This window comes from Nansenia antarctica, assembly GCF_963989245.1.
Source record: "Nansenia antarctica genome assembly, chromosome: 17".
NCBI lineage: Eukaryota > Metazoa > Chordata > Actinopteri > Argentiniformes > Microstomatidae > Nansenia > Nansenia antarctica.
In genome coordinates, this window is record NC_137687.1 from 1,243,445 (window position 1) to 1,255,944 (window position 12,500).

Sequence of the window (12,500 nt, forward strand, 5' to 3'; positions counted from 1 at the left end):
CCCTACACCTCCCTACACCCTCCTACACCTCCCTACACCTCCCTACACCCTCCTACACCTCCTACACCTCCCTACACCCTCCTACACCTCCCTACACCTCCCTACACCTCCCTACACCTCCCTACACCCTCCTACACCTCCCTACAACCTCCCTACACCTCCCTACACCCTCCTACACCCTCCTACACCTCCCTACACCTCCCTACACCCTCCTACACCTCCCTACACCTCCCTACACCTCCCTACACCTCCCTACACCTCCCTACAACTCCCTACACCCTCCTACACCTCCCTACACCTCCCTACACCTCCCTACACCCTCCTACACCTCCCTACACTCCCTACACCTCCCTACACCTCCCTACACCTCCCTACACCCTCCTACACCTCCCTACACCCTCCTACACCCTCCTACACCCCCCTACACCTCCCTACACCCTCCTACACCCTCCTACACCCTCCTACACCTCCCTACACCTCCCTACACCCTCCTACACCCTCATACACCCTCCTACACCCTCCTATACCCTCCTACACCCTCCTACACCCTCCTACACCCTCCTACACCTCCCTACACCTCCCTACACCTCCCTACACCCTCCTACACCTCCCTACACCTCCCTACACCTCCCTACACCTCCCTACACCCTCCTACACCTCCCTACACCTCCCTACACCTCCCTACACCTCCCTACACCTCCCTACACCCTCCTACACCTCCCTACACCTCCCTACACCTCCCTACACCTCCCTACACCTCCCTACACCCTCCTACACCTCCCTACACCCTCCTACACCCTCCTACACCTCCCTACACCCTCCTACACCCCCCTACACCTCCCTACACCCTCCTACACCCTCCTACACCTCCCTACACCTCCCTACACCTCCCTACACCCTCCTACACCCTCCTACACCCTCCTACACCCTCCTATACCCTCCTACACCCTCCTACACCCTCCTACACCTCCCTACACCTCCCTACACCTCCCTACACCTCCCTACACCTCCCTACACCCTCCTACACCTCCCTACACCTCCCTACACCTCCCTACACCTCCCTACCCCCCCCCCACAGCAGTAGCATGTGCTAGCGTAGCATGTATCACTCCTGCATGTCTGTCCTCCTCTGTCCCTTTTGGGGGTCCCCCCTGTATCCCCTCATAACCCTGGTCCTGTCACAAATAACCAATCTGGGGTATTAGAGGGGGGCAATCTCACCTCAGGGGTGTGTGAGTGCCCCCCCCCCCACACACACACACAGCATGATTCTGGTGGTTGGAAATATGATATAAAGTCCCCACAGTGTTAAGATGTGATATGGTGGAGGGGTGGGGGGAGGGGGGGGGAGGGGGGGGGAGGGGGGGGGAAGTCTTCATTGCACTTTGGACCGAATGATCTCGCAAACAAAGCATGAAATCACATCAATTCACCTCAATGATGGGCTTCACTGCTTCTCTACCTGCCGTCCTCGAATAATCTCCCCCCCCCACTCCCCCCTCCTTCTTACCCCACCCCCCCCTCCTTCACTCCCCCCCTCCTCCTTCATTCAGCCAGTCCCAGGGTGCCTCTCTCTCTCCTCTTCATTCTCTCTTCATCTCTCCCTCTAACCCTCCCCTTCATTCCTCTCATTTTCCCTCCTCGTTCCCTCTCCTCCCCTCTCTCATCTCTTACTCATTCTATCCTCTCCTCCCCTCTCCCGTCCTACCCTCCCTCCCTCCCTCCCTCCCTCCCTCCCTCCCTCCCTCCCTCCCTCCCTCCCTCCCTCTCTCTTATTCTCGGCCGTCTCCCCCTGCTCTCTCTTTCTCTCTCTCTTTCACTACTTCTCTCTCTCTATATCATGTCTCAGATGACTCTGCCCCCCCTCCCCCTTCCCCTTTCTCCCTCTCTCTCTCTCTATCAGGTCTCACTCTGGGCCCTCTCCCCCTCCTACTCTCTCTCTCCTGCTCCCTCTCCCTCTCCCTCCCTCTCTCCCTCTCTATGATGTCTCTGGACCCTAGGCCATCTCAGATCAGTCACAGGAGGCCCAGTGTCGTTGCGGATCAGGCCTTTCTATTGATTGGGACTTGAGGATGGAGAAGTATAGGCTAGTAGGGGGGACGTGGTGGACGAGAGAACAGATGCAAATGGTCGGCTATAAATTACATGTGACAGGAAAGCGATAGTGTCTTATTGCCCCTCGCCCGGTTCCACCCGCAACATCTGACGTGTTTTTTAATCTGCGGCGCATTTTTTGAGAAACGGCATCTGTCACAATAATCTGAAAGACTGTAGAGAGGCCCCGCGGCCGCCGCGCCGCTCGAGAGGGGAATTACGCATGACATCTTGTTACCAACCGTAGGATCTCCCAGATCATATTCGATCAGTGAGTGCGTTTAAGGGATTATAGTAATTTAGTCGATGGGAGATTACCGCTACAGTGGGATATATTGCGGTGTTACTCTCTCTCTCACTCTCTCTCTCGCTCTCTTTCTCTCTCGTACAGCGAAAGGGTCACAGTCACACATGATTACAGCGCAGAATTAATCTGCAAAGAACAAGGTTTCTTGATGTAGGACTGAAACCCTGTGAGAACTAAGTCCCCCCCCCCCCCGCTACCGTAACGTCCCTTTTAGCCAAGACGATGTTAATCCAAAGCACATCCGACGTTCCGTATACGTGTGGACACATGCGTATACACGCGTACACTAGTCTGCTGTAGCCGGCGACGGACGTGGTGTGTTTGGAGTCAGGCAGCGACGGGTTAACAGCCCCAGGGGTAAAATGTACAGGAGAGCTTTTTTTTCCCCTTCTGCTCTGTATCTCATGTGTCCTCTATCCCCTCTCTCCTTCAGACTGCGACAAAAGGCCTCGCAGCCTCCTCCTGAGAAAAACACACATCAATATTTTATTTGAATTTCTTTTTTTTTTAACATCTCACCACAACAGTTATCTGACCCCATGACTCGGGGGGGGGGGGGGAGAAAGCCTCGTAAATTCAAGGACTTTATTTTCGGATCCATGTTCTCTGATATTGAATAAGCAATTTGTGTGGGTGAATTAATGACGTTGGCGCTTGTGTGGTGGTTGTTGTTGTGAGGAGGGGAAATAAATAAATATATAATTCCCCAAAGAAATATTAAAATGTGGATCGATACGGTTTGAAAGCCGCTTAGGAGCCTCGGGCCTGCCTGCCTGCTGGGACGGTGGGTGGCGCCTGCTATTGCTACAACACAAAGTGCAACCTAGCCTCTGTGTAATCTTTAATAATTCATGTGGGAAAAATGTGTTTAAAGCCAGGACATCCTCTTTTGTCGACAGAGCAGAGGTCAACTCTTTAACCACAGAAGCCACGGGGGTCTTTCTCTCTCTCCTCTCTCTCTCTCTCTCTCTCTCTCTCTCTCTCTCTCTCTCTCACTTTCTCTCTCTCTCACTCTCTATCTCTCTCTCTCTCTCTTTCTCTCTCTCTCACTCTCTATCTCTCTCTCTCTCTCTTTCTCTCTCTCTCACTCTCTCTCTCTCTCTCTCTCACTCTCTATCTCTCTCTCTCTCTTTCTCTTTCTCGCCACATCTTTCCACTTTCTCCACCTCTCACTTCTTCCACTGTTACTCCTCAAGGTGAATTCCATCCCCAATTCTTAAAACTTAAAGTCCTTTTGAAAATGAAATTAACCGCGTTTGTTTTCACTGAAAAGCATTTGATCCCACAGCGCGGGAGTATAATCATGCTGTATGAAACCAACACATATGAACACAGCTGATTCGCCTCTGATCAGGGCCGTTTTCTATTAACACACACAAAACAAATGTTGTGTAAATTAGATTCAACTGTATTATCATCGCACAGAGTACAAGTACTTAAACAAAATGCAGTTTAGTATGTAACCAGAACGTGACAATAGTGGTATAGTGCACAACTGACAGGTACATTACAGTGATAATGACTATAAAGTGAATATACATGAGTATGTACAGTTATGAAAAATATACGTCCAGTTATTAAGTCAATAGCCTATCAATATGATATGTACAATTATGAAATGATAAGTACAATATGATATGTACAGAGTAAGGGGCAATAGGTAAGGCAATTAGGTGGAATAGTGCACAAGACGTGATAAACCTCTCCATATCTCTGTGAGACACATGCCTCTACCCCAACACTGAGCCTGCCACCCCGCTCTATCTGTTTCATTCGACACGCATCAACCGGTCTGAATGTAATCACAAGTTAGTACGTTAGCAGTGTTTTCATTTCTGTCGATGACCATTAAGAATTGGACACATGTTTGGCGACCTGGTCAAATCTCCCTGAAGACAATGATTATCTGATGTTTGTCCCCCTCCCACCCCCCCACCCCTCTCTCTCTCCCTCTCTCTCTCTCTCTCTCTCTCTCTCTCTCTCTCTCTCTCTCTCTCTCTCTCTCTGTCTCTCTCTCTCTCTCTCTCTCTCTATCTCTCTCTCTCTCTCTATGTCTCTCTCCGTTTAATTTCGTTCTCTTTCTGTTGTTCGTGTGTTCTGATCTCTCTTCAGCTCATTAAAGCGTAATGCTGATGGCCAACTCTATGGAACAGTGGCTTCTAACCAAAGTTCATTTACTGACAGGTACCCACAGGTATAGGGCCTTTTTCACCCTGCCTAGCTTCACTACTTCCCGCTGTTTTTTTTTCAAACCTTCCGCCATCTAAAGACACTTTGTCTAAAGATACTTTGTCTAAAGATACTTTGTCCAGCACCTGGGTCGTTCACTGTGAAAGGTGAAGGTGTACAATGACTATTACTGTGCTGCCGGGAGCGAGTTTGGACAATACTCAATCTAAACCTCTCAGTAGCGCGTCTGTTCTCAGGCCTTCTCGGTTGAGAAAAAGAACCCTTCGTGTGTTGCTTTTTAAACGGACATCGTTGACTATACTGAATCCAATAATCACACTGATCCAAATGTTTGTTGCTAAACTGTAGATGATAGTATTATTATTAATAATAATAGTAATACAAATAATAATCGTAATTATTATTATTAATAAGAATACTAGTAGTAACAATAGCGTCATTATATTGTTATTACAGTTGTATATAGAGTATTAACTAGACAATAATCATCATAATAATAATAATAATAATAATAATTTGGAATTAATCTAAATATTCATAATTGTTGGAGTACTGACAGAATCCTCGGAACGTTCTAGTGTTCTGTGTTCTAAAATGTGCTTAACAATTCTACATTAGAGTTCCCCCCTGGCAGAGCCGCGGTGACCCGGCGGGGCGTGTTTACTGCGGGTCCCAGGCCGCCTCCGGGTGACCACAGAGCGGCTGGCTGGCAGCGGAGACCCGGCCTGTCCGTCGCAGTGTGGTGGTCCGCGTATTGAGCCACTTCGCCGGGATATTTCCCTCTGCCGCCAGATCTGGTTACGCAGATATCCACTCTCTATCGAGCGGGTTTTTATCATCGAGACAGATGTGGTTTTTCGTGGCCTCGGCCCCGAGTTTGTCTGTTGACGGGTGGCGCGGGATTGAATTCCACTTTTAAGACCACCGTGGACCACCGTGGACGGGGCGAGTTGAAATAAGCCTTTTGCAATTAGGAACATTGTAGGCCCACACTGACTTGGCCTGTCTGTCCCCCCAAACCCAGATATGAGCCATAGCGAAGCTGTTATACCAGAGGATCATTACGCATCATGTGTGTTTCTACCTCAAGTCAACTAAACATAACGTTCACACGATGACTACTGCAGCCCAGATCTGTACAGCGATACTCAGTTGAAGAGAGAATAATTGGCTTCTACCCACTAAAAACCCGTTGGCCTAGACGTGTAAATAAGAAGATAGTCGAGTGTATATAGTCCAAGTCAATGCACTTTGAAATTATATAATAATAATAATAATAATAATAATAATAATAATAACCTTTACATTTGTATATCACTTTTCCAGTTTTCCTGCAAACGTTGCAGCTGCTCAAAGTGCTTAAATCATTATATAATCATCATTTAATCAATACAGTCACTTCAAGGCAATATTAAAAACATGTTTTTTTTTCTTGACTTGATCATGTTTGCTGAGATGATGATCGAGCTATGTAGTCCAAGACGATGTACTTTTAAATGATATAACAGACATTGAAGCCATTGAAGGACATTGACGTTATTGGGTGGTTCTGTTACCTGTTGATGGACGAGACGCTGGGCACCGTGTCGTTGTCGCAGACGGCCTCGGCCAGGAGTCTGTCCCGGATCTCCCAGGCGAACATCGTGGGGTTCTGACGCTTGTAGTCCGCGATTTTATCCACTACTTTGGGAGTCGCGACCTTTGGTTTGGACCCCCCAATAACTCCAGGCTTAATACTGCCGGTCTCGTAGTACCTGGGGGGACAGAAGGATACATGTGGTTTTGAATGATCAGAAATGAGATAAACGGGTGGATATTGTTGTCATGTTTATTATTATTATAGCTGAGGTTTAATTAGCTTGATGTCGAATAGCTCCGTGTTGCATTCAGAGTTAACGGTGCTGTAATCAGGGTGCGAAATAAGAGGGAGCTCGGGGAGCTATAGCTCCCCTAGTGGTGACATGAGCTCCCCTGGAAACATGGTTTGTGAAATTTTGGGGGAGCTCTAAAATATTCCAAATTGCGATGGATTTATTCCAAGTTGTGACGGATTTTACCTGGTGTAATATGATTTGTAGAGGCATACAATCTATTTTGATGTTGGTATTAGGTATATAAATGATATATAATAGCCTATATAGCCTACAAATAGGCCTTTTTTGGCTACAACTATGCGACAGTAACTTGCAGCGGGGTGCACTGACGCTGAACCCCTCATAGTGTTAAGTAGGTGGACAATGCGTGGTGCTGAAATAGCCGACATGCGGTGTGTGGTTTGAAAAAAGTAACGCCAGCTCAGTAAATAATTCAAACTTAATGTTTACTTATAGGCTATGTGAATGTGACTGCACCACACATGTGAACAGTAACAAAGCAAATGCAGTTTAATTTTATGAAAAACATTGACAACTAAATCGGCGCAAAAAAAAAAAAAAGAAGCTGAATCCGCTCAGCCTATATGCTCATGAAAAACATTTAATGACAGAGCAAACACGCTACATTACTAGGGATAATAATTACAATGAGCCATTCATTAAAAATAGAAAAAATAATATTAGGCTATTAAATCTCAGTTAATGAGAAAACTGGCATCTCCCATCGGTCACTATTTGTTGGCTATCTGGTGATATGGACGTCTTTGAGTGTCTAGAAAAGCGCCTAATGTATTATTATTATTTATTATTATTATGGACGTCACTTTAATCCGGCAGTTCTCAAGGTTTTTATGCACCAATCGATTCCTCTAGTCCGTCTTTATCGCATTCATTGATGAAAAGGACAACTCGCATGTATAGGTGGAAGGGAACATTCATTGTGAGCACGGAAAATGTGAGTCTCTCACAACGGCTTTGCACCAGGTAGGATGAACGCATAGTTCGCTGTCCATTCCTGTTTAAATGCCCTGTTTTCACCATCAACTTTCCTCTTTAGACCTTTGGAGAGTGACATTATGTTTCTCTTGCTAGCTAGCAGGTTAAATGTTTAGCTAACTTCACCCGGCACCAAACAACCAATCCAATAATAATGTGACCTTGTAAGTCTGGGAGGAGGGGGGAATCATTATCAGAATAAAACTATGTTAAATAATTATTAGAATAAGTTAGGCTGCGCTACATCGTCAGTCCACACATGTATTATACAAAACTATGGAAAAGGGTGAAACTAGGGTGAGAATCACAACACAAACTCGCTAGTCAAGCCAAAATACAGCAGCGAAATGGATTGGACTGCTACCTAGTTAACTAGAACACTACTTTGTTACCTAGTTAACTAGAACACTACTTTACATTGTTACCTAGTTAACTAGAACACTACTTTACATTGTTACCTAGTTAACTAGAACACTACTTTACATTGTTACCTAGTTAACTAGAACACTACTTTACATTGTTACCTAGTTAACTAGAACACTACTTTACATTGTTACCTAGTTAACTAGAACACTACTGTACATTGTTACCTAGTTAACTACAACACTACTTTACATTGTTACCTAGTTAACCAGAACACTACTGTACAATTGTTACCTAGTTAACTAGAACACTAGTGTACATTGTTTAGCAGCAGTGGCGGACTGGCCACCGGGCAAGCCTGGCAAATGCCAGGAGGGCCGCGAGACTCTGGGCCGCTCAGAATGTATTATATAAAAAAAATATATATTTGTAATTTTGTCTCTAGTGATTTTCATTGAAAATAACTTATTTCAGCAGACCGCGGCCCAAAACATTTGATATCGGCCGGGCCATCCACGCAGTTCTGCATCGCGGATGCCCAGGGCCCTAAACCAATAGGAGCAGAGCTCCCCAATGGGGCGGAGCTCCACGATCTAGAAGGATAGTTATGGTAAACCAATAGGAGCAGAGCTTTAGGTAGCGGGGTAAACCAATAGGAGCAGAGCTTTAGGTAGCGGGGTAAACCAATAGGAGCAGAGCTCCCCTATGGGGCGGAGCTCCACTCATATAACTGGAGTATATCTCCATAACTATCGTAGTCAGTTCTATATCGCCAGTGGACACGCACCTCATGTCATCATTCCGTTTATAACAGCAGTTAACGTTACACTGCTTTCATTTTCAGAATGGGGGAATTTGATGAGAGCGATGCAGTTAATGTGCAACAACTGGATGCAGGGAGCAAGTGTAGTTGGGAGTAGGAATGCACCGAAATTCGCATGTATTGGGCCGAAAATAGCACAAAAAAGTACATTCGGTGTAAAAAGGCTATTGAAAGAGATATTGACTGATGACTGCCTACTGATAATACATATTTACAGCAAACATGTCGGTAGTTTGGCATCTGTCCTCTGACTTTTTATGTTAACAATCCGTGTTGCGTGTTGCGTTTGGAAATAGGGCTGTTGTGTCGCAAATGCCAGGGCTGTTTTTTGATCCCAGTCCGCCCCTGTTTAGCAGGCTCACAAAACAAGCCGTGTTAGTTGACTAGCGATGTGTCATTGATTTTCGACAACGCGGAAATGTGTTCACATTTTCCGAAAGAAAAGTCAAAGCATTAGAACGTAGAACAGAAAATCGCACGCGCGCTTTGCGCACGCAAAGCCACCGGCCCCGATTTGGCCTGAATGATTTTTTCCGTTAGGAGCTTTTTTTTTTTTTTTGCTTTAATCCCTGGGCTCCCCCGCACACCGTGATTTAATTCGCACACTGGCTGTAATGTGTTGTAATTATGTAATTATATTCACATGTTGCGGGTTATTGCAGGAGTAGAGAGATGTCGAGAGGCCTAAACATGTTTTTTTTTTTTTTATCGGTGTCTTCATGAGAATCAGAATTCACACAAACGTTAGTTTAAAGGTTACTGAATCAAGGTTTCTCCGCTTTCGAAGTCTAGAGCGTTTGGTTTCTCTAAAAACATCTAAAATCAAGTCATGTTATAATAATAATCATCTTTGATCATAGTATGCTCGTATTCCCCACCACTCCTCTTCAACAGAACTATAGTGAAAATAATAATTTTAATAATTCAGTGTAAAGGTCTAGAAAGTTAGACTCTTTTCACCAACCCTAACAAGCACGAACTAGTCGCATGCACGCGCACTCCACCAATAGACATGCCACCACGTGTATAAAACAATAAACAAATACGTGTTTGATGTTTGTGACAAACATTCCAAGTGCAATAAAATAAAAATACCTCTTAAAATCCTTCTGATAGCTGAAAAAATATTTCAAGACATTATCCCTCTACAAGATTTATTCCCAAAAGAAAGAAAAACGATATTGAATCCTGAGCAGAAAGAAAGCTACATGATAACCCCCCAAACGCTTCTTTCTTACATGCCATCTGATGTAAATGACATCTCTCTGTGAGGAGTCTATTCTAGATGACCTCGTCTGGTGCGAGGGGGGGGGGGGGTTAGGGGGGGGTTAATCTAAAGCCAATTGAGGTTCAATCGATTTAAAAACGTCCACACAGAATTCCTGTAGGCCGATTCTAGCAACAACAAAAAAAAGACCTAATATTACCGATGACTGTGGCTGAAATAGAGCTCGAGCAAGCACGCAAAGACCTAGGTTCTAGGCCCTGGACAATCTAGACAATTTGATGGCAGCTACTAGATTGAAATCAAGTGAAATACTGAAACACAACTGTGAACATTTCAAACCTGCAAACTGCGACACTTTAAATGAATGTGCAATAACACTATGTGCAATATGACAACCCTCGGGTACATAAGGTTCAGAGATAGGAAATGTTAGAATAGGTATAGCATAGCATAGAGTACAGCACAGTGTTTTATTTGTATAGTATAGTATAGTGGATAGTGTACATAGCCTTTATTTATGTAAACCAGCTCTTTTCCCTTCTTGTTTTTAGTCTTTTTTCCTAGCACCAGGGGAGCCCCCCCTCCCAAATTTCGTTGTATGGTACATTGGTACCTGTACTATATCAATGACAATAAAGACCATTCATTCATTCATTCATTCATTCATGCATCGCATATGCCACGAGATGTATGTCTGTATTAAGCTCTCTGGCGACTCTCTCTCCCTCTTACCTGCCGAGGATTTTGCTGACGCACCCGTGGCTGACCCTTAGCTGCCGGGAGATGTCACACGGCCTGACCCCCTGGTGCGCCAGCTCCACGATCCTCTGCCTCACGACGTCGGGGAGGGGTCTGCCGTTCACAAACACCCCGCCGAGCTGGTTCACACCCCCGTGCCCTATGTGGGACACAGCGGCGAGACACAGGGAAACATAACATTACATACATACAGAAGACACGGCACGGGCACACACACACACACACACACACACACACACACACACACACACACACACAGACACAGACACAGACACACACACACACACACACACACACAAACACCATCTAAACACATTGGCACCTCGACGAATTACGCGGGTCTGTGGGGACGCGCGCACGCACGCGCGCACGGACACACACACACACACACACACACACACACACACACACACAATGCACAATGCACAATGCACAATATAAGTTTAATTACGGTTGTTCTCTGAGGCCTCCAGCGAAACTCCTGAACGCAGCTTATCACGTGTGAGTGTGTGAGCGGCAGCACCGAGGATATCTTCAGAGTATCAAGGTTTAAAGGTTTAAAAGGTTTAACGGCGTTGAGTTCTCAGGTTAAATCAACTCGTTTTCACTCCTGTCTTTTTACGTAGGGTCCATGAACACAGACCAAAAATAACAGTTGTGAAACAATAATAATAATATTATTTAATATAATAATAATATAAATAATAATAGTTTGATATAATAGTATTTGTATTTGTTTATTATTATTATTATTATTATTATTATTGTTATTGCTAATAGTCTGTGGTATAGCAGATGGAAGTTCGACATGGCTTCATGCTTTTATAGACACAGTCACATTATATGGTCGGTTCTATAGGCTACTATGTTGTTCAATTATTGTCTTAATTTAATAAATGAAATATTCAACGAAGCGGGATTATTGTTGTTTTTGTAGTTATTGTGTGAATTGGACTCTAGCCTAACTCTCTGTGCTTTCACGGTGAATCCCACATATATATATATCCTGCAGCGCTGCGAGAGACAATATTTCCCACCAGCCCGGTCCTCTGCAGTCTAACACATGTCGCGCATATTATGTTTCAAGCTGTTTAATTTTCCTCGCACAATTATTGTAAATAATTAAAAAGAGCTTTGATAACTCATATTACAAACCGAGGGATAGTGCGAATGATGAGGAATTAATAATTCACACTTGGCGCGGGTATCACAAAAATACTAGACTCAAACAGTAACCACAATTATAATAACTATTTTAACACGTTGTCTTATATACAACAATGTTTCAAAAAGAAATGCCTGTGCTTTAGATTGCTGGCGAATTTCTACGACGTGTTAGACGATGTTTTGCATTTTGTCATATATTTTTTTTAATGTTTTTATTTTTTCTACATTCCCACGGCGTTTTCTATCGGCGTCTTTGGTGTGTATGTTTCAAAGGCAGCGTTTGTTTCCCAGGTGAATGACATTAGGCATTGTATTATTGTATCATTGTATTCAAATGTTTTCTCGGAAAGGTGCAACGATGTCTCCTTCTCCTCTCCCGTGTGATGAACTCGACCCTAAACTCCCATTTCAATTAACCTCTGTCTCTAATAAGTCAATATCAAGCGGAAAAACATCCTATTCACAATTACGAAAATAAACGCAACATTTTAGGACGGGGTGTGTTATATTCCACTAAAAAAACTCAACAAATATTTATTTATTTCCCATTTCTATCCAAAGATTAGTTTCGCATTGATTGACCTAGGCTATACTGTGCGTAAAACTTATGGTATTTCCAACAGCCTATGCAGACGTGGTGTCCATATTCCTGCACATAGTTGTTTAGATAGCCGACAGGTTTTCCTCTATTACGAATGA

At 44.5% G+C, this 12,500-nt stretch overlaps 1 protein-coding gene across 1 annotated transcript in view; it reads right to left on the reverse strand.

Moving 5' to 3' along the window:
* pax2a (paired box 2a) overlaps positions 1–12,500 on the reverse strand; it is a gene marked incomplete at both ends in the record, with an annotated part of 27,540 nt that overhangs the window by 14,836 nt on the left and 204 nt on the right. The window contains 3 exon segments of the mRNA XM_080547707.1: positions 6,148–6,345; positions 9,743–9,763; positions 10,608–10,773. Of these exon segments, the coding sequence (XP_080403833.1) occupies positions 6,148–6,345; positions 9,743–9,763; positions 10,608–10,773 (385 nt within the window).